The following is a 23,589-nucleotide window of genomic DNA, read 5'->3' on the forward strand; positions in this document are numbered from 1 at the left end:
AGGCCTAGAATCTAATACATGATTGGTGAAAAAGATCAGCTGGTATTTTTTGAAATCTTTTTCACCAATCATGTATTAGATTCTAGGCCTACACTGCGACGTTGCAATATCGTAGGCCGCGGCCTTGTATTAGAGGTGGCTATGGCGTAGTCGTACTCATTGTCGAAGTCACGTTTGAATTAAATCTCAAAAAACTAGATAATTGAACACAAAAATAAAATAAAGAGAAAATAGTGTAAAGTTTCGGCTATTTTGATTCATTTAGAAAAGTTTAATTTCGTCAAGGAAAAACGTTTCCAATTATAGAAAATTTAATTACAAAATAAAATAAAGAGAAAATAGTGTAAAGTTTCGGCTATTTTGATTCATTTAGAAAAGTTTAATTTCGTCAAGGAAAAACGTTTCCAATTATAGAAATGAGAAAATAAAAACTGCGACTATTTAAAGTCTAGAACTTAGCTAAATCCCGAGCTCGGAAACCGACCCTTAGTGCCGGTTGCACAAGAGCCGGTTAAATTTTAACCGTGATTAATTCCACGAGAACCAATCAGAGAAGCCGTCTTATCAAAAAGGCCTTCTGTGATTGATTCTCGAGAAATAAATCATGGTTTAAATTTAACCGGCTTTTGTGCAACCGACCCTTAATGTGTTCAATGCAATCCAATTAATCAGCAATTACTCTTCTATTTACTCTAAAAATTCTCGTCTTCAGAACAACATTATATTGTTCATCAACTGTGTTGATGTGTGAGCGATCTGAGTGAGAAGCTGTTCATCATCAACTTACATCTCATTCTAATTAACATAAAGCTGAGTACTTTCACAATTTGTATCTCAAACTTTAATAATTTTGTTGAATTCTTCAAAACACACTGATGTACTACATTATATAATATTTTTTTCCCAATAAATTGAAATTTTTCTACTTTTTCAACAAAAAACTTCTTATCCATTTGGATCACTTGAGCAATTAAGAAAATTGAATCAAGGATTCATTATTGCGGCATAGAAATTAGATTACAAAAGGAGAATTATATCAATGATAAGACACTTCAAGGAAATCTTCAAGGAAATTACAGCAATGATGAGGTTTAAGGAAATCTTCAAGGAAATTACATCAATGATGAGACACTTCAAGGAAATCTTCAAGGAAATTACATCAATGATGAGACACTTCAAGGAAATCTTCTACATAGAGATGAAAATGAAATAATGATAAATGGATGATTCATGAATTATATACTGCTAATTACATGTATTGATGTAATGCTATTAGTGAAAGTGGATTGAATTTAAAAATTGATCATTTCAAAAATATATTAATACAATGCTGTAGCTTAATTATTGGAACATGCCCGTTTTTAGTACATGATCGCTCGATCAAGTCGTCAGAGAAAATTGTAAATTACCACGCAACATTCACTACATAAAACAAAAAGTAAGTTATTCTAGTTATTGTAATATTTTCAACAATAATAAAAAAACTCAAAATGTAGATTACTTCAACCCACAGTACAATAAAATTACCAGTTATAAAATTATTAAGAAAACAAAATAGCTATTCTAAAAAATAATAGGTAATAATATTATTCCAAAATATCTATTAAAATGAGGTATATGTTCATGTCTTAAAAAGTTGGCAATGATAGACCACTACACAAGAGGAACCAAGTGCAACGAAGGAATGAGTGATTATTAGCTAAACTGTGATCTACGGTAGAATATTCATGGAAGATGAAGCGTATTTATAAGGAGGCGAACTTCTGGAATGATAGGATTCTATCCTAATAAAACTGCTTATAAAATAATCTAAAACTTTTTGATCGTGAATTTTCTAAGCTCAGAGCAATTTTATGGGTTTTATGATTGCGATGTGGTAATTGTTCTATGAAAAACCAGAACTGAATCGATGCTCTAACTAAATACAGAGATCTAAAAGAACTAAATCCAGGCTCTCTAGACTGGATTCTAGAAAAAACCGTAGTTTCCTCGAGTTTTGAATTCATTCAACTAAATTGAGTGAGAGGAAGAAGAGTGGGTGTGAAACATAGAAAAAGAAGGGAAACTTACAATACGATTGCAGTTCAAAACCCTATTAGACAAGAATTAAAAAAAGGACAAGAATTGCCCCGAAAATTGATTATTGTTGCGTAAATAGTAAGTTGAAATATTCGCAGCATCATTTGAAATCCAATATATCAGTATTCAAAAGACTGCTTATAAAATACAAATCTTCATTCTAGTTACTTCAATATAGTTCTAGTTTTCTATTCAATATATAATGTATTCCAGTAAATATGTGTTCTTAAGAAACATATTAAATTATACCCCTATACACTACACCACTAACTGAAGAATAATAAATACGTTGAAAATAGAAATAGTTATTTATATAAAAATAATAACAACGATTTCAACAATTTATCTGAACTTTAGTAAGTTGATCAAATACTCTGCGGTTTGTAGTATAAACATAACACTATCATGTATTGTACCATTGACTAGTAATATTATAGAGACATAGTATGAGCTGCTCAGTTCATTAAACAATAGTAAGGTATGGGAAGAGATTCAATCGGTGATCAATAAGTACATAAAGGTAGAACTAACCAGTGATGCTATAGAAAATCGGTTGGTCATTTCAATTGTTTTTGCAGCATTAACAATGCTAATCGAATCAGTTATGACCTTGGTATGTTTTAGCTCTATGAAAAGCAAGTAAAACTGAGAAAAATATTTAGATAAGGTTGTAACTATGAGATTCTATGGATCTTAATGTTTTTCGAGGGGACAATAATAAGATAAATAATACAAGGTAAGGAATACTGCTAAAATATACGTAACTAAAGTCATGGCATAAATGGAAGATCGAACAGTTAAGTACAAGCTATTGGAAGAAAATTACAATAAGACACATTTTCAACAAAAATGTTGAAAATAACACAAATGTTGAGAATAACATTTCAACAAAAATGTGAGAATAACAACATATTAGGGAATACAGCATACAGTACCTGGGAATACAGTACCTTAAGCATTAAAAACTAAAAGACAATGTAGAGTCTCATAAGAGGAAGATAGAGAGATATATGGAGTAAATGGAAGCCGAAATTATTTTAAAAAAGCTACTCAGTAATCACACATAAAACCCATAAATTGCTTTTAAAAAGTCTATCATGAGGCAACAAGAGGTTTCCGAGTTTTATATTTGTTGAAAAAATAGCGATTCTGGTTCAATGCTATGGATGAACAATATGAAGACTATTTTATTTATAACTGTACTACTGATTAAAAAATATTATTAGCATTGAATTTATAAAAATTAAAACTCATTTCAGTTTACTTGTGAGCTCGATTGTTACAAATTTATGTAGCAAATTTATTTTGCAGCAGCTAAATCGCCAGATTAATTTCAATTTACATGTACTTCTTTGAATAGATTATAATTTATATACGATGATTCAAAAACTTTGAATGAAATTAATCAATGAAGCTCAAAGTGAGTAAGTGAACTGAAGAGTTGAAGACATGAATGGAAGATGGGGGTTATTACGATGGATTGGAGGTAGGGTAAGAATGTTAAATAATGCTACGAGGATGACATGAGAGAGACGATACGATGGAAGGAAAGGAGGGAGGATGGAGAGTCGAACAATATAGTTTGATATATAAAATACACAATATAACACCTTAACTGTACAGCTATTTTACAGAGAAATAATTATATCAATTAAAAAATTAAAATCAGGTACCAGAATATTTATCGACAATCTCGTTTCTAGATGCTTATTTCCGAGTTTATATTATTTTATGTATTATCCATAATTAATCGACACAGTTGCAACATTAATCCCGAAATATTGAAGATTAATCATATTTATCAATATTATTATTTATATCTAAATAAATAATAAATTAATATATCCATAGACAGAATTTATTATACGGGCAATAAAAGCCTGACTTTACACACATACTGCATCTTAGCTCACTGATCATATCTGATGGTTTAGCAGAAATAGTTCTTTTCACACAACAGTTACTTCATATTTTACATCTAATGGCCATTTTAATGATATACCATAACAGTTACTCCATCAATATTTATGGAACATATCTAGCACATATCTATAAATATAGATACTGAACAATTTACTCAGTGTATGAAACCAGCAATAACTAGCCATAATAAGGTTTGGACTTATACGATCATCATTCCAATATATTGAATTGCCTTAAAAAATACGAAACAACGTTAAAAACTAAAAGTTACTGGATGAAAAATAGTTGTATTAATTGAACAAGAATGTTTTGAGTCTTGTTAACGTATTTAATGTATATTACCACACAGCTCATTACTATTTGAGGAGAGCTTCAGAGTATAATTCTTCAAGTAACTCACATTAAGTTACTATTGAAACTAATGAGCATTAGAAATGCTACTTTCAAAATATTTGATTATTATAATATTATCTGTAGATTTTATTTTATTGTGATTTTCCGTTAGAGAACTTCGAATATATTTGCTTCTCATTCAACTAGAGTTTGAAAATTGAGCTTGAAGCACTATTTCAAAAATTTATCTTAATTATTGCATAAAAATTTACTATGTTTTTGTATTAATTATATAAGAAGCCACCCAGTAACGCATACTCAGCAGTAGTATACACATGTAGTAAAATGATGCAAACATTTTCCAAATAGTTGCATGGCTATTTGTTTACTACTGATAAAATATCAAATTTATTTAGGAAATTACCAGTAATAATTGAGCCTTTCCAAGAGGCTTGTTTAGCCTTGTTTTGAAAATCTAACATTGATGAAGAACTAGTTTCCCTTAAAAATAAAATTTGCGACTCTAAACATCAGAATAAAAGAGTTTGCTCAGAAATATCTAGAGAGTTCTCTCTGAAAAACAACTCTACTGATAGAAAAAATAAATAGAATAATTTTTAAAAAGATTTCAAACTTATATATTAATAGATTTAGTGCAACTAACTTAACAGCGAATAACAAACTATAGTTAATTTATAACAAAATAGAAAATAATAGAACTAATTCAAAAACAATAAAATTTCCATAGAAGTATTTACATTTTTTCAACAGGTACCCAGACATAATTATTGTTGTGAAGTATAACTTAAAAAAATAATTAAATTACTTAAAAAGTTTCAGAGGATGAAAATCCAGTAACAATAAAAACGACAATATTTCATGACAATGTTTCTTGAGAAATTTATAAATTGTGATTTCACTATTCGAATCAACAATTAATTGAAAATTGTGTGCTGAATTGCTCAAAAATATTCCACTACAGAAAACAGTAAATGAACAAAATTAAACATATAATTTGGAATAACAAAGCATTCCAATATCAATTGAATTCAGTTTCAAGACCAGTTTTGGAATAAAACTTTACACATTCTTCAAGAGTCTAGACTCTCCAGAATGACAACACATAGAAAGGAGGACATGTATATGTCATATTCAAATTGGGGAACCCATTTGAAAAATAAAATTTGTAATAAACACAAAAATTAACAACAATTAGTTGTTCAATCATTACTTACTAATTTTAAACTAAAACTAATCAAGTAATTAAAATAAAACTCATGGAAATAGATTATGTTCTTCATATACCTACTGAGTGTGATTTTAGTTGGTTAGTAGACAATGATTACGTATTTAGAAGGTACAATTAAAATACCAATAATTACGATGATTGGACGCAGGAGAGACGTGATTTATGGGAACTGTTAACTGAGTGGAGATTTCCAGTCATATTTAGCGTACATAATAAAACTTTTACAAGTTAGATGATGACAATACAAGTTATTTCTACATACTAGCAGGTTCTAAAAGTATATACCTGCTCTGTTTCAAGTTCCCAGGATGGTTCTATCAATAAACATCATAGTTAGGATGCGATTTCAAGGATTATCGAATGTAAAGTTTCTTGTTCAATCGCTGAATATGGAGAGGATTTTTTGGACGATTGAGTTCTGAACATTTTCTGAAAAAGTAGGTACTGTAATTTAGTTTATGCTCAAACCGTGTCAGCATTATCAAATGAGTTTCTTTCGTCAAATTTTCAAGTTCAAAACAGAATTGGACACAAAGTGTTTTGTCCAATTATCAACAACTCGAAGTTCTTCATATTTTCCAGAGATTCTACTGGATAGTTGTACAAAATGTATACAAAAATTAAAAAGTTATATGTTACCTCTCCTAACTCAGCGATTGATAAAGCAGCAATAATAGCATACTGTTAGTAGCACTGAGGCCTGGTTGCACAACAGCCGGTTAAATTTTAACCGTGATTAATTCCACGAGAACCAATCAGAGAAGCTGTATTTTCAAAAACGCCTTCTCTGATTGTGAAATTATCACGGTTAAAATTTAACCGGCTGTTGTTCAACTGGGCTTCAGTGGTTTAAAGTTAATTGCGATTGCTGATTGATCATGTGACTGGAGCAAACACTAGATATCAATTAATCAATCTTTTCAATGCACACTCATTGCATCTACACTTCAAATTGATTGAGATCAATTTGAAGCTCTCCTAGATGTCAATATAGGCACATCAATTCTCAGATTCATGTACATTGGAAAGATGAATTGAATTTATCTTGAAAAAGCGATTTACGCCGATGATTCACGCAGATTTTGTTGCTGATGCAGGTGTTTCAACTGATGCAAATGAGATAGTATTATATTACTTCTCTTAATGCAAACGAGATGGTAGATACTCCAGAAAATCTTTCAAAATCTACTAACTGATCCTGATGTAAATGTACTACAATAATTTGTTCTTGCTTTTACTATTCCTGCTGTAATAATCCAGTTATTATTATTCTATTTCTGTTTCTAATGCAATTATCTTGCACTTACTATTCTTAATGCAGTACTCCTGTTGCAATCAATCCTTACTCAATTATTTCTGAACCATTTATTTCCTGATTATTTAGATCCTGATCCTAATTATTGCCGAACCTCTTATGCAATCGTTCTTGACCCGTTTGTCTCTGATGCTATCATTCCTGGACTGTTTATCCCTAATGCAATAGTTCCTGAACAATTTATCCCTGACCATTATTTACTGATTCAATAACCAATTGTTCTAGAAGCAATTTACCCTGATGCATTTGTTCCTGAGGCAACTGTAATCCCTGAGGCAAGTTTCATTGCTGCAGCAACTTCTGTTCCTGAAGCAATTGTAGTCCCTGAGACATTACTTGTAATTCTTACTGCAACTGTTCCCTGATACGAATTCAAATTCTGCTGCAATTGTCCCTGATGAAATAGTAATTCCTGCTGCAATTGATCCGTGACGTAAATGCAAATCCTGATGCAACCCATGTCCTCCTGAGATGCAACTCCTGAGTAATCTAATTACTGCAACTCATGTCCCTGAAGGAATTGCAGTAAATGCTGCTGTTGCTGATGCAACATTTGTCCCTGATGTTATTGTAATTCCTGCTGTTCCTGAAGCAAGTGTTCCTGCTGCAACCTATGTCCCTGATGCAAATGTAATTGCTGATGCAACGTATGTCCCTGATGGAAATGTAATTTCTGCTGCAACTGATGTTCCTGAAGCAACTGTTCTTGATGCAAAAGTAATTCTTGCTACAACCTATGTTCCTGATGCAAATGTAATTCATGTTATTCCTATGTAGTTGCTGCTGTTCCTGAAGCAACTGTTGCTGACCGAATGTAATTCTTGCTGCAACCTATCTCCCTGATGGACTTGTAGTAATTCCTGCTATTCCTGAAGCAACTGTTGCTGCTGCAAATGTAATTCCTGCTATTCCTGAAGCAACTGTTGCTGCTGCAAATGTAATTCCTGTTATTCCTGAAGCAACTGTTGCTGCTGCAACCTGTAACCCTGATGCAAATGTAATTCCTGTTATTCCTATGTAGTTGCTGCTATTCCTGAAGCAACTGTTGCTGATGCGATTGTAATTCCTGCTATTCCTGAAGCAACTGTTGCTGATGCAAATGTAATTCCTGCTATTCCTGAAGCAACTGTTGCTGATGCGATTGTAATTCCTGCTGTCCCTGATGCTGTTGCAACTGTATCTGATGTGCATACCTGTTGTGCCGATTATGTCTGTGACTGAGAGTGAGTTGTGTGTGTACTAGAACGGCAGGAGCTTGCGACGGGGAGCCAGCCGCTTGTGCCGCACTCATCCGTTGGGCCCCAACATGATGAGGTGATGGTGACGATGGTTCTCGTTCTCATGGAAGCCGTCATCATCGTCGGCTATCATCCGTTCTGTCTTGCAGCACTTGACAGTCGCCTCGTTCTGCTGGCAACAGTCCAGCGCTGCTGTCAGATGCCTGTCGTTTCCATGCTGTTGGCAACAGGCTGTCAGATGCCTGTCGTTTCCATGCTGTTGGCAACAGTCCAGTACTGTCAGTTGCGTGTCGTTGAGACTGGTGCTCTCCCCATCATCGTCCTCCTCGAGGGCGTCAACCTCCGCCTCCTGGAGACCTCCACTGAGCAGACTGTCACCCTCGTCGCTGGCCACGCGCATGCCCTCGCACGAGCCCGGCGACAGGTTGCCGATCGGCGAGTTAAACTGCAACAGAGTCAGATCATAGTAGAAAAGTTGTAATTCTATAGTGAGATTCATTCATTGATATTCTCATTCAGATCCATAGCCATAGTCATTTATAGTGGCATTATCTATATTACTATATATCAAAATATTATTTTAAATATTAGTTGAACTGCAACAATTTATTTTGGAATCACCTCATAGTAAAAATGATGCGATTCTATGGTGAGATTCATTCATAGTCATTTATAGTGACATTTATTTATTATTTATTTATTTATACATTGATACATACAATATCATCCTCAATTATGAATGATTAGGAAAGGAACTGAAGCCCAAAACTGTTCCTTTCCGAAATTTAGATAGAAATTGTTCAAAAATATTCTCTACATTAAAACATCGATTACAGTATTAGCTGAGCTGCAACAATTCATTCAAAGTCAACTAGTATTAAAAATGTTGTAATTCTATAGTGAGATTTATTCATTGACATTCTCATTCATAGTGATATTCTCTACATTATAATATTATTATTATTATTTGTTCCTCTATTGAAGTGTTGTAAATGTACTGAATGACTAATTGTACTGAATCACAGTTTGAGCAGTCTTAATGAATGAACTATGGTGAAATGAAGCTTAGATAAATAAATTGAAGCTTCACGTTAATGAAGTAAATCTTCACTTTATAAAGTCGGTGGATATACAGTCGAACCTCTCTATAACGAATCTCTACTTAACGAAATCCTCTACACAACGAATTTTTACCTGGTCCCATGACATTTTTGAGTTTTGGCTGCTTATTTACCTCTATTTAACGAATTTCGGACCTCTCAACAACAAAGTTTTCTCTTGACTTCAACATACAAAGTGTAGTGTGTATAGGAAGCAGACGGTTATTTTCAAGGAATTGTTTAGTTTCAGCAGAAAGGTCAATAGACTAAAAATAATGGCAATTCAGGTAGGAAGAAGATAGGGTGGTAGACAGTCAATAGAGGGTGAAACACATGTCGGAAATAGAATGCAAGTTACTGGAAATTGAATTCCAAGAACTTGTCATTATTGTAGACCAGGCAGGTCTACAACGACTGGACTTCCCCGTTCTTGCTTTTGTCACACATTTCAATTCTTTGAACTTACTATGATGATGATAGCTGTGACGAACCTGAGGAAAAGAATCCGTCAAATCAAAAATTTCTACAGGCTTTTAAAATTATCAGGCAAGGATTAAAACTGAAAAATAGTGTACCAGACATGTCTGACTGTTTGATGATATGAGTCGTTTATTGAACATGATTTTTTATTCAAATGCCAAATTCATCCGAAAATTACTCACTTTTCCAGATATAAACATTAAAAAATAGGAAAGTTGAGTTATTATAGAATTTATTGTGAAGTTATTGACAAAATAACCGTATTTTGCGTTCCATCTAATAGTAGTGTAAAGAGCTGAAAAATATTGCTACAGAGTATGTACTTTGATTAAACTTTACTAATAGTACAAATCAAGCTTTCTGAAAATAAATTGATGAGTTTACTTACTTATTACATTCTATAAATATTTAAAAACATGTTTTTTTTCAAACAGCATGAATTTTCAAATTTCCATATTAATATTGGCCTAATAGGTACCCTACCTAAGTTCGCGATATGTTCTACGTAACATATTCATTTATTTACCGCCGTGATACGATATTATAAGATCCATAGGATCGTGGCAGTTTTCTTGACAGAAACTCTCAATAACGAATACCTCTCTGCAGCGAATTTTTCTCGGGATAATCGACTTTGTTATACAGAGGTTCGACTGTAATACCATGGCATAGTTGCCGAGTTTCTTTTTCTACCGCCTTCTATAGTAATAGCTGGGATTCAAGTTTATTCCGGTATATCTGATCGATTTAACCTATGAAATTTGTTTAACTTACTATGAAAACAACCTGTTTAGTCGAAAACTAACTTTCTAATATTGGAACAGTATTTTACAAAGAGAACAAAAAATATTACCTGAGGATTTTCTGTTATTCTGACACCATGATCACGTTCTCTTGTTGCATGTCCATTGGGAATTCGTCCATTGGTGAGTAGTGTCAGCTTTAATCCATTCACTTGATCTTGTGGGAAGCCACCCTGAAAACAATATAAATAATAATAATAAATTCATTTATTCTTCCATTTATACATTTCACATAATCAGAAATTATGAATAAACAGTAGATATATAACAACAACAATCTTGCAAATTATAAAATATAAAGATAATAAAATAAAACAATATAGTCACGTTAGTTCCTCATACAACTAGCATACAACTTCTTACAACATATTAATTTGAATTGAAGCAGCAACAAAATACTCAAAAATAGTTTACTGCCTTGTTTAGTTAGGTTGGCAGGAAGTTGAGTATCGCTTATCAAACTATAATGATGTCCACGTTATAATGGCAGTATTTGATTGTGTCACCTGGTCTTATTCTGTTCTCTTTTGTTATAATAGTTATTCCCCTCACATAATTGGTGAAGGCACATTGTGCTTACAATTGACATTGGTGTTGCTATCCTTGTCTATCATTCGACAAAGCAGATGGTGTTATCCTTTTCTAACTCCACAACGTTGCCAAATCCGTTTTTAACAATGTAGAAATACATTTAATTGAGGCAGAGATTGAGCAACGCTGTTCTCCTATCTTAATTCTCTTTTAATTATCTTGTTTTTTCATATTGTTTGGAGTTTTTTCTTTTTTCTATCATATTATTTGTAATAGACAGTTAAGTGTAAGAGGGCCGACTTCGCCCTAACTTCGCTCTCCAGGGAAATAAAGGCAGTAATTCAATTCAATTCAATTCACTGCCATTATAACTTGGACCTCACTATAGGCAAACTACTGCTGACTCAATAATTAGTTATCTCCAGAGCTTATTTTGAGCTGTATGTTTGTAGCGAGTACAAACGTTAATATTAGTATCTCCATATGTTTTATTGAATTCTATGGTTGTAGTGAGTGCTAACCTTGTGTCGAGAGGTCCGGTGAAGCACTCCATTTCGTGCATTTCGTCAAAGGCGGTGGAGGGCGGCAGATAGAAGCCGGTGGAGCCGTTGGCGGCCGCCTGCCCGGTGCGGCAGATAGGCCCCGGCTTGGTGCATTTGTGTCGGTACACCAGCACTATGGTGCACATTATTAGCAGATGGCGCCAATCACACAGCCGATCACAATGCCTGCCGCAACAAGTTTCATCAATTTATGCACACATTCATCAAAATGGAAGTGGATGATTTTAAAATTGATAAATAAGTAATTGTGTCAAAAAATTACAAAAATATATGCAACGATTGAATAGAAACAACCAAGATGGAAGTGGAAGATTTTTAAAATTGATGAGTGAGTAATTCTACCACAAGAAGTTGCATGAGGAATATAATATGCAAAGATTGAATATGGTCAACCGAAATGGAAGTGGACTTTTTTAATTGATAAATGGATAATATTGTAACGAAAAATTACAGGGATATATGTATAATTGAATATAGTCCACCAAAATGAATGTGGAATATTAAAAAAAAAACATTTATCATGACCAATCATATTGTTGTTAAGAAATGATAAATACAATTCTGGAAGATGCCCATATAATCGGTTCACTTGTGCATGAGTGAAGAGATGAAAATTATAATGATAACATTAACAGAGAACCGAACGCTTGCTGGCATTTAAACCCATGACTTTCCTGGCATACATGATGCGGACTTACTGAGCAATCGTATTCTACTTTATTTGTATTTATTGATAGGATATTGAATTTCAAAAATGGAATTTAAAGATGAGCTACTTTTCATGAGAGTCATAGGCTTAAAATCAATATAAATAAAAGATGCGGACAAAATATTCGATATAGTATTCAAAGTCAGATAAAAACTTATTGTGCAAATGAAAAATCCGAAGAACAAAAATAAACTATTAGAGACACTCAATCACTCCATTGTTAGTTTAGAACAATAACTAACATTAAACAAGTCTATTTATTAGAATAGTTCATACATATTGAATCAAAAATTCAATTCATGAAGAAAATCCATGTCAGTGAAAAATAAAAGAAATACAACAGTGAATCTAGACAACAGTCAACAATTTGAACTGTAAGCAATAAAACACATCAGTCAAAAATACTCAAGGGATGAGAATATGAGCAATCACAATTTCAATATTGATAAAAAAAAATTGAAACTTTAGATTATCAACTCACCAAGAATTTGATCAGGTTTTCGATCAGGTGTAGTCTCAGTTGATTGGTCGGAAATAGGAGGCAGTTTGCGGCCGATTTTCGAGGGAATTGTAATTTCCAAATTTGGAGAAGGAGGCCCCGGTCCTGCCCCACTACTCGCCCATATTTTAAAGTGTAACGGTTATTCTTCAATGATGTCAACTGTTGAACAGAAAAAAAATATTATGGCATAATGATAATAGGAAAGAAACATATTTTTAAAACAATCACTTAATTCCAACCATAAGAGCCTCAAGTGATCATTAAATTATGACAAAGCTAATATGAAGGTTTCCTAATATGATTATAAAATACATTTGTTTAGAGCTAAACAATTATGTACAATTCTTTCGTTATTCTTTATTGATTGATACAATAAGTACATCATCAAAATGATAGGGAGAGAAAAAATACGGTAAACTTGTGCTATTCCTCTCCCAATTTAGATAAGGCTACACATAGTCTGAAATAAGTCTTGTAGTTTCACTTCACAGAATTTTCGGTCCTTCATAATTATTTTCACAACGTAGATAAAATTTACAGCCGACATTTCTAAAGTGAAACAGTCATTCAAAAGTGTTGAATACGTCAATTCCTCTATGCTAAAATATCTAAAATCATCAATCAATGGTTCATATATGATCAATCTATTCCATATTTCCGTCAATATCAAGCTCATCAATGTTAATTTGAAAAGCGTGATAAATTTTTTGATAAATTTCCGTCAATATCAAGATTGACGCCAACAAAATTGGAAGAGATCTATCAACATATCCTTATTATTGGTTGATGATGGTTGTTGATAACAATTTTTTCTAATAGATACTGAACTTAATGTATAATAATAACCTAAATGAATGAATAAAAAATAAATAAATAACTTACGTTTGTGCTTAGCTTAGATGCAGGTACAATAGTTTTAGTCCAGTCGGCGATAGGTTGGGCGGGGTGTTGCGAGTAGGCGAGGGTGTAGTTGACAATGACTCCATTCACTTTCAAAGGCTCTTTCCACGAGATGCGCACTGTACTCGAGTTCATCAGCTTCCACTGCACGTCATGAACGGGACCCGGCACTAACACAAAAACACAAATTTATCAATTTGCCAAAAATGTTAGTAATATAATAGAATAGAATATGAAATTGCAAATGAATAAATAATTCATTTATTTGATCAATAGATTCATACATGAATATAAGATCTTGTCTAACACAAATTTACACAGAAATTGTCAAGTACAGAGTAAATTGAATAAATATAAAAAAAACACATTAAGTACAATCCATTTGGGCAGGCACTATAAACTAAAAGGTAGTATCACAGTTGGAGTTCAAAAATGTGGTAATATAATAGAATATATCTATTAGAATAGAATAAAATACGGTATGTGTCGTGTTTCAGGAGCAAAGGGATTGAAAGCCTGGAAAATTGAATATATATATATATATATATATATATATATATATATATATATATATATATAGCACATAACAGAAGACACTTTAAAGTTTGTAATATAAATTAAAACAGGAGACACGATATAAATAGATTGAAAACACTTAAAAACTACATTAAAATGGGGAAATTTTCGGAGACTGTGTCTCCTTTCTCAACCGAGAAGACTGCAAGGAGACACAGTCTCCGAAAATTTCCCCATTTCTAATGTAAGTTTCTAAGTGTTTTCAATCTATTTATATCGTGTCTCCTGTTTTAATTTATATATACATTTTTTTTTTGAAAAAAATAGAACTAAATAAAAAAATGTCTAAATAAATATATTCGTCATGACATAGAATTGACATCGTCAATAGACATAAAAATGAAAAAGTTAATTCTGAAAACAGTAGGTTATTTTCATGTTCAATTTATATAGAACTGCATATTTGGACTTATTTGCAAAGAACAATAGCTGTGGTAGTTCCTGGTGGATGAACACCTTTTTGGCTTCAAAATATAAAGTGAGTACTATACCACCTAACTATACTTGAACTATTCTAACAAACAAATCCCACATAACCTAACCTACCCTACTTGACCTACGACTACCTATCAGTTTTATGGAATTTCCAATTACTTGATAATTTTTATATTCTTAATTCGAAGGACAGCGAATTTTTGAGTTTTTTCTTATCAGATTAACATCCTGAATTGATTGTAACCAATTATTTGATACCAGGTACGTGGGTGTATTTGAAATTGAATGTCTCCCCGGAAAAACGTTACAAGTGCCAAAATTTGAGTACTCGATTTTTTCATGGAAAAACGTTCCTAGTGCTCTTGCACTTGTCATGTAGTGACATCTATTGATAAATTTTATTACTAGTAGTTATTGGTCGGAGAAGTTTTAAAAATACTTTTAAAATATCCAAAAAATCAACATTGAAACGCTTTTTAGTTGTTGTAAAATTTGAGAAATGGCGCTTGTAATGTTTTTCTGGGGAGCCATTCAATTTATAAATTGAAAATGTTTAATGTACTCACGGTCTTCGAGTGTTCGACACTCGAGCTTCTGACTGTACTCGCTGTGCCTGTTATTCTCGTCGTGCGTCCTCACTTTCAACTCGTACAGAGTGTACGCCTTTAGACCAGTTATTTGAACTCCGGTGCTTGTACTGAAACAAACGAAAATAGATGATGAGACACAATCACGAAAATCACATTTTTATAAGGGATGTTGAATATGATTTTTGTTTTACATAATTAAGCACAATTCACAATAACAATACGGTAACCAATTGAAAGTCACAGCATTCAGCAATAAATCAATGACAATATAATTTATAAAAAGTGTTTACATAACCTCACTCATATCAATTTATTATCAAAATTTTCAAGAGAAACAGCTTTGGTTTATTCTTTGGCTCTCTCCCAATAAAATGAAATATCAGTCACACAGTAAATAGCAGGTCCATGGAATTAAGAGAGAACAATTCCAATAAATATTTATAACGGTTTTCAAACATGAGGAAAAATTTTCAAAACTAATATATTTTTAAAGGAATTATTATGTTATTTGCTTATTAAAGGAATTATTGTGATCAGCAGCTTTATACACTCAACTGCCTGGGAGTTATCAAACATTTCTGGTTATCAGAAAATGTTTGAAGCCAACAAATTGAGAAAATGTTCAACTTTAATATATTATACAGTGAGTTTTTTTCTGGCACTAAGTTTTGTGAAATTACTCAAAAATCTATAATGGTGATTTGAGTGTTATATATGTTTTATCTAGTTTATTGTCCGTCAAAATTTAAATTTCTTAGTTTATGTTGTTTTTGACTAAAAATGAACTAGATTATAGAAGAACGTAATCATAATTCTTGAAATCATCATAACCCTATTTCGGACTTTTTTAATGTTATCTAAATTTGGGAGAGCAATAGTACAAGGTGTACTTAGCTTTTTCTCCCTATATCATCAATACTAATTCATAATTAATTTATGATTCAAAATACACAGTTATTAACAGAGTTATAACACAGAAACAATAAGTACCTGTTTAAAAAATAGATAGAAGAGTTGTGAAGAGGTAGAGCGGTCTGCACCAGGTGGTAGCTGATTGTGTAGTGGGACACGTTGGCGGGTGGGACTGACCCCACCCACGTCAGGTTGATGGCGGTGGGTGACACGGGCTCGGCAAACAGGTGGGTGGGGGCCGGAAGTGGCATCAGCACCGCTTCGCCCGCCTGCCAGGCCCAGGTCTGAATGGAGCGAACGGCTGACTCGCCTTCGACTCCCTGTGATATGCCACTCATCACCACTTCGTACCATGTTTCCGGTTCTGGAAGAAAAAAATAAGATTGAACGGAATTGAATAGTTATCAGCTGTGGTGACAGTGAATGAGCGATTTTCAGCTCTAAATTTTTTCATTTATTTATCACATTGTGTACAAATACTTAACATGAGGAAAGGCACAACAGGTTCATGCCCAAAACTATCCCATTCCCAATTTATACTATACCATAGAGAAACAATACCATAAGTAGATATCCCATGGTATAAGGTGTTTATGTCGCAACTTTTACTGTTATCTCAAGCCGATTACTGTCGATTATTGTCAATATTTACTGTTTTGTTGGGGTTAGAGTGTATGAACGGCACAATTTGAAAGACTACCAGCGTCACACAGCTGCATGGGAAAGAACTACGTGAACTATCGGCTTGAGATAACAGTAAAAGTTGCGACATAAAAGCCCTATCCCTATACCATGGGATATCTACCTATGCTTTTGTTTCTCTATGACTATACTGTCCAAATCAAAATGTTGGTTATGTCACTATAAATTTTCAAAATACAATTTACACTCTTCAATACTCAGATAAACATTTTCAAATTCATTGCATTGATTTTTGTGTCCACTGGCTTTATTATCAAACCTTCAAAATTAATTAATTTTTTCCAGATTATTCTTGGAGTAGAAAAACCTTCTGCATAAACAGAAATTTGGACATAAACTGGAAATTTAAACTATATTTTTGAATAATTGTATTAGAAATAGTAAGGGATATTATGAATATTATGAAAATATTAGAAAATAAACATAGAATATGAAATCTATTCCAATAAAAACAAAAAGCTTGGATAGAATATTAAATCTATTCCATAAAAGCAAAAAGCTTGGATAGAATATTAAATCTATCCAATAAAAACAAAAAGCTTGGATAGAATATTAAATCTATTCCAATAAAAACAAAAAGCTTGGATAGAATATTAAATCTATTCCAATAAAAGCAAAAAGCTTGGATAGAATATTAATCTATTCCAATAAAAACAAAAAGCTTGGATAGAATATTAAATCTATTCCAATAAAAGCAAAAAGCTTGAATAGAATATTAAATCTATTCCAATAAAAACAAAAAGCTTGGATAGAATATTAATCTATTCCAATAAAAGCAAAAAGCTTGAATAGAATATTAAATCTATTCCAATAAAAACAAAAAGCTTGGATAGAATATTAAATCTATTCCAATAAAAACAAAAAGCTTGGATAGAATATTAAATCTATTCCAATAAAAACAAAAAGCTTGGATAGAATATTAATCTATTCCAATAAAAGCAAAAAGCTTGGATAGAATATTAATCTATTCCAATAAAAACAAAAAGCTTGGATAGAATATTAAATCTATTCCAATAAAAGCAAAAAGCTTGAATAGAATATTAAATCTATTCCAATAAAATCTATAAGCTAACTGTTCTCACAAGATAAAGTCATGACTGGAATTCAAAGGCAAACAAACAACTGTTTAGGAAAAATAGGAACAAATTTTATTTCTTCGCGGAAGAAAACCTATTTGAAAAATTGACATTTTATGATATCAATATAGAATCATTCTATCTCTTATAGCAGTAAATTATAGTGTTTATCTTTTCGTTCTCAAAATGTTATAGTTTTTTCAAAGTTTGGAATTTTCCAATTATTTGTAATTACGTAACAGCCTAAAAATATTTCTAAATTGAATAATTAATCCAATTTAGAAATATTTTTTAATTAAAAAATGATTTTTGAGTGTTTTGAATGGTAAATTGAATGTGTAGCAATGTTGAAGTGAAACATAACCTAGCTACATTTTTGGACTGTTGTGTAAATTAGAATTGGAAGCGTTTTGGGCTCATAGCCTGTGCTACTTCTGTAAGTTGTGTAATTCTGTTTAATTTTATTTAATAGATAAAATAAATTCATTCGGCTTTTTGTTGGTGGGGAGTCCTTTGCGGGAAGGCCCCACCTGGCCAGAATATTAGTTAATTTTAGCCGTCAATGAGCCGACTGTCCACACTTCAGCCGGGACCGACAATTTTACTTGCCAAACCGATAACACATGAGAGACTTGGCTAAAAACTTTTGTTTACATCCGGGTGTGAACCCAGGATTTCTAGGCTGTTACGTAAACACTATATCCACAAAACCACGAGTCACTCCGTAATAACTATAATATAATAAAGGAAAGAATTGGCTCATACACGTACGGTATGAGAAATTCACTCATATGAGAAAGTCATTCTTTTATCTGTATTATATTACCAAAGTATCTGTGGTACTTTCTGTAAGTTGTGTAATTTATTCTTAATGATTAAATAAATAAATATCAAGTCTGAACTACTGGACTGATTAAACTTGAAATTTTGCATATAGATTCTTAATTTACCAAGAAAGGTAAAAAGCCTATTTAAAACTCTTCAAGATTTCAGTACCGTAGGTCAAGTTTTCAGTTTACCAAGTTTTTAATCATTCCCTTGCGGAGCACGGGTTACCTGATAGTCTCTTTTAAAAATTAAAAGAGTCTTAAACTTTAAAGATTTGAGAAGACATCAATGATACTTACCAAGATCTGCTAACACATGTTCAGTTTTCCTGGCATCTATCAGTTCAGGTCCCAACAGTTCTCCATTCTGCTTGCGATAGGACAAATGGAATCCATCGACTTCTGCTGTACAGGCTCCAAACTCCATTTCACCTGATCAAAATCAACAAACAATTCAATTAGTATATTTATAATATTGTAGTTTGAAGAATACCAAGTACAAATCAAATAATTATAGGCTACATTGGAAAGCAGCGAAATACAAAATGAAAATATTCCAAAAACAAAATGTATTACATTATAATATTAATATAATCACTATTCAACAGCAATGAATAAAGGAAGCTACTAGTAGTTCTGTGAACAGTAGACCTCACGCAGTATTCTCTTACACAAGTACCTGATTGAAACTATAGACCTTATGGAAATACAACAATAGACTGGCTTTTCCACACATCTGTGTAATCACTTGTCAGCTGATTTATGATGAATAATTCTATAGTCTGATTTTTACTCTAATACTGGCGTAGGAAGGGGCTCTTTTTCCTTTTATATTATCCTTGAAATTCAAAATTTCCAAAAACCTTGTATATACGTCGACGCGCAATTAAAAAAGGAACATACTGTCAAATTTCATGAAAATCTATTACCGCGTTTCGCTGTAAATGCGCAAACATATTAACATTTAAACATTGAGAGAAATGCCAAACCGTCGACTTGAATCTTAGACCTCACTTCGCTCGGTCAATTAATCTATAATGAAACTTAAATAATCAATGCTTCCGAAAACAACGCAACAATAATCAATACTGTACAAAGCATACTCTTCTTTTATTGAGGGAATGTACTATCATGTATGATAAAAAATAATAATGTGAACAAAAATTACTGTTCACAAAGTGCTTCATGGAGCTCTTGTCTGTGAACAGGAGTTGAGGTTTAATCGGGAAGCTATATAAGAGAAGATAACATTAATTATTGCATTTTCCATTGGTCAGCTGGTCGCAATTCATCATTTCATGCAAGAGAAACAGGTTTGTTCTACATGCCGATGTAGTGGCAAGTTTCACTTAGATTTAGACAGAGATTGTCAGCGGCAAGTTGAAGAGGCAAGTAAGTGCCAGCTCTACATTCCCTGTCTATAAGCCGCTAATGGATAAACAGAAAAACCTCCCATCAGCCTGGTTTTCATTAGTAGAGTTAGTGGTAGAGTTGCCTGGGCAAGTTGAAGAGGCAAGTAAGTGCCAGCTCTACATTCCCTGTCTATAAGCCGCTAATGGATAAACAGAAAAACCTCCAATCAGCTGGTTTTCATAAGTAGAGTTATGGTAGAGTTGCCTGGCCAAGTTGAAGAGGCATGTACGTGCCAGCTCTACATTCCATGTCTAAAAGCCGCTAATGGATAAACAGAAAAACCTCCAATCAGCCTGGTTTTCATTAGTAGAGTTAGTAGAAGAGTTGCCTGGACAAGTACAAACTATCTTGTGAACTCTCCCAATGAAAACTTTCATGATGGAGTACTAGTTTTTAGTAGAGTAGAGTGGGATAGCATAGAGGGTAGCACTCTACCACTTGCCTTCCCCCACCACCGCTTCTCACTCTACTCCACCACTACTATGCTAATGAAACAGTTTCGAGCTGGTAGAGTCAGAGTAGAGTATTCACATTTTAAGGTTAGTTGTGTTCACTACACAACACACTTTACCTACTATTCTCAACTCGATCAAGTAAGTAGAGTAGAGTTAACTCGGTAGAGTTAGTATGCCAGTTACTCGACTACCAACTCTACTAGCGAGAACCAGGCTATATAGATAGAGTGTTGGTGTTACCAGTTGAGCTGGGTTTTCGTTTATGCGTAAATGCCGTCGTCGACCATGACAGGGTGAGGATCTCAGATTGTGTGGATTTCAATTTGTCTACATAACCTAAAAATTATGTTGATCAATTATGTTTTAATGGGTATCTTGAGTTTATACTTTCAAATGGCAATATGTTGATATTATTAGAAATGTTTTTAATCTTGAATAATATGCACAAATAACAACGAGCTAAAATATAGTAAACTATAGAGCGGCTGTTGGTGTGCTTTCAGCGCTCTCATGGTTACACGGGCAGCCATGACAGAGAGAGGCAAGAAGAGCCTCTATTGCCAGTCTGCCACTACAGGAATAGGTGTGTTTTGTGAATAAATTTATTTCTATGACTAATTATTATATTTATGATGATAATGGTATTGCAAACTTGACTGGAATGAACTATAGACATCAGCTTATATTTATGATCATGTTAGGCCGGTATTAGATAGTAATAGTATTAGACGATAACATGAAAAAAGATGATAATAATATGATTTCGTACAGCTTATTTCATATGATCTGCATATGATATTGTTATTTTTTTGACTATCATACTTTGCCTTCTTGTTTTGAACTTAGAGATAATGTAGATAAGTACTAAAAGGTGGTATCAAACAAACGTCTTCATAAACTAGTTTTTTTTCGAATCTCCTACTCAAAATAGCATGAAAAATAATCCAATTTCTAAAATCATAATTTTGCAGTTACGGTATGGCATTTCAACTTAATAGAGCACTTGTACGGCTAAGCAGTATTAACACTGTAACTTGGGCTACATTAATTTCACCAAGGCTTCAAGTAAAGCAATTCAAACAATTAATTTTATGGATGCATAACAACTGTAGTACATATATTTAAAATGCTCAATGAAAATTCAAGTCTGTCTGTAGTTTTCTGCTCGTAAGCAGGTCCTTCTATATGGCAGCAGCCCCCCACTCTCTTCTATTCTCTGCCAGTCGCTTCGTTGCATAGTAGCTCATCCCCTCCTTGATGTCGTCCAACATTTTGTATCTTCTTCTCCCTCTTCCTCTTCTTCCCTGAATGGCCCCCTCCATGGCATCCACCAACAAGCATTGCCGTCTCATCCAATGTCCCAGCCATCTCCTCTTTCTTCCCTTTATCACATCCAGCAGACTCCTTCTTTCCCCAACCCTCCTCAACACCTCCTCGATTCAATGTAGTATTTATTAAATATAACTGATTTGCACCTTGTCTTTTATGCAAGTTTCCATTATATCAATAAGGCTATTCAAATTTTCCGCCGCTTTTGCCTCTCTCTGTCATGGCTGACCATGTTCAATTCGTAACAGGAGTAGCGGCCACTCAGCCACTCTATAGTTTACTATATTTTAGCTCGTTGACAAATAATGAAAAGTTATTTGATCAGCTGTTTTAGCACTCTTGAAATTTGGACAATATGAATGTCAACAATGCTTGCCGTCGTCGACTGCGGAAGTTTACGCATAAACGAAGATGCACCTTTAGTGACAACTGAAGTGCTTGTTTACCAGTATTGAGGTAGCATTTGTGACAGTAAGCTGCAATAATTGAGGCATAGGTAGGAGGTATGTGTCAGGCTCTTCTGGCAGCTAATGCACCTGTTGCCATGGCAACGCCTCGCCTAATATAATAGATATTACCAGTATGGTGGTGACAATAGACGTAATTATGAAGGAATAAAGTGTTTTTTACCACTTACCAGTATTGTGGTGGAATTGGTGACAGTAAGCTGCAACTGAGGCATAGGTAGGAGTGCATGTCGGGCTCTACTGGCAGCGTGTGCACCTGTTGCCATGGCAACGCCTCGTCAGCCATATTGGGCCAACCCTGCGCAGTGGCCGCCAACACTCGCACCTCGTAGCCGTATCCGGCTGCAAACCTACAACAAACAAATCAATCAATATATTAGTAAATAAATAAATGCATTTGTAAATAAATAGATAAATAAATGAATACATAGATTGATAGATCCATAGATAGATAGATGATTAAGTAACTGAATGGTCAGAAATCGTCTTGTTTGACGATAAGATAAAGAGGCTTTCATTATTATTGATTTGGCAGTGCCCCTTGAGAATTTTGTAGGTGCCATTGCCGAAAAAATAAAATTAGAAATCCTGTAAGTTGAACTGGAAAACATTTATAAATTGAAGCAAGTAGTAATATAGTCCCTATTATTGTGTCTGCCAATGGACTGGTCACAAAAGAATGGAGACAAGCAATGGAACAAGTGACGTTGAAAAACTGGCAAATGAGAATTATGCAGAAAGCAGCAGTTCTTGGTACAACTAATATTGTACAGTAGTGTACAAGCCTCTGATTTAGAAAAGAGTGAATAGTCTCTGCTTTGAAGTGCAACTATTTCGCCTTGAGATCAGAATTAATTCAATTCAATTTATTTCTCCAAAACAATATAAAGATGTGACAATTAGAAAATCTGGTGTGGTACACTCACACAACTTTCTTTGCTCATTGAACTGTAAGCCTCATTCTTGGACGCCTCTAAGCCTCAACATAATGACAACTGGCGGGAAAATAATTGTTTCTAAATCCTAGCTAATAATATTTAAAATGAATCTTTTTATGCAAACAATGGAAAGTATATTCAAAA

At 33.3% G+C, this 23,589-nt stretch overlaps 2 protein-coding genes across 2 annotated transcripts; both read right to left on the minus strand.

Moving 5' to 3' along the window:
- Positions 1-8,152: 8,152 nt before the first annotated feature.
- Positions 8,153-11,739, minus strand: LOC120355695. Its single transcript, XM_039444337.1, has 3 exons — positions 11,515-11,739; positions 10,571-10,693; positions 8,153-8,582 (listed from the first exon to the last, which is right to left on the minus strand). Exons 1-3 carry the CDS (start codon positions 11,737-11,739, stop codon positions 8,187-8,189), a joined length of 744 nt encoding a protein of 247 aa, XP_039300271.1. The 3' UTR covers positions 8,153-8,186.
- Positions 11,740-11,746: 7 nt separating this feature from the next.
- On the minus strand, positions 11,747-22,773 carry LOC120355694 (protogenin B-like). Its single transcript, XM_039444335.1, has 7 exons — positions 22,671-22,773; positions 19,144-19,275; positions 16,317-16,602; positions 15,303-15,433; positions 13,708-13,895; positions 12,805-12,984; positions 11,747-11,779 (listed from the first exon to the last, which is right to left on the minus strand). Exons 1-7 carry the CDS (start codon positions 22,771-22,773, stop codon positions 11,771-11,773), a joined length of 1,029 nt encoding a protein of 342 aa, XP_039300269.1. The 3' UTR covers positions 11,747-11,770.
- Between the last annotated feature and the right edge of the window lie 816 nt (positions 22,774-23,589).

The sequence above is a fragment of the Nilaparvata lugens genome, unplaced genomic scaffold, assembly GCF_014356525.2.
Source record: "Nilaparvata lugens isolate BPH unplaced genomic scaffold, ASM1435652v1 scaffold4275, whole genome shotgun sequence".
Classification (NCBI taxonomy): Eukaryota; Metazoa; Arthropoda; class Insecta; order Hemiptera; family Delphacidae; genus Nilaparvata; species Nilaparvata lugens.

What these genes read in the sequence shown, in the direction of transcription:
- LOC120355695 (XM_039444337.1), bottom strand. Translation starts at nt 11,739, where the DNA reads ATGTGCACCATAGTGCTGGTGTACCGACACAAATGCACCAAGCCGGGG. An exon ending in ATGGAGATACTAATATTAAC is followed by an intron (nt 10,694 to 11,514) that starts GTTTGTACTCGC and finishes TATTGTTTTCAG; the next exon opens with GGTGGCTTCCCACAAGATCA. An exon ending in GAATAACAGAAAATCCTCAG is followed by an intron (nt 8,583 to 10,570) that starts GTAATATTTTTT and finishes ACTCTGTTGCAG; the next exon opens with TTTAACTCGCCGATCGGCAA.
- LOC120355694 (XM_039444335.1), bottom strand. Translation starts at nt 22,773, where the DNA reads ATGGCAACAGGTGCACACGCTGCCAGTAGAGCCCGACATGCACTCCTA. An exon ending in CACCACAATACTGGTAAGTG is followed by an intron (nt 19,276 to 22,670) that starts GTAAAAAACACT and finishes GATTTTGATCAG; the next exon opens with GTGAAATGGAGTTTGGAGCC. An exon ending in TCTATCTATTTTTTAAACAG is followed by an intron (nt 15,434 to 16,316) that starts GTACTTATTGTT and finishes CGTTTGTTTCAG; the next exon opens with TACAAGCACCGGAGTTCAAA.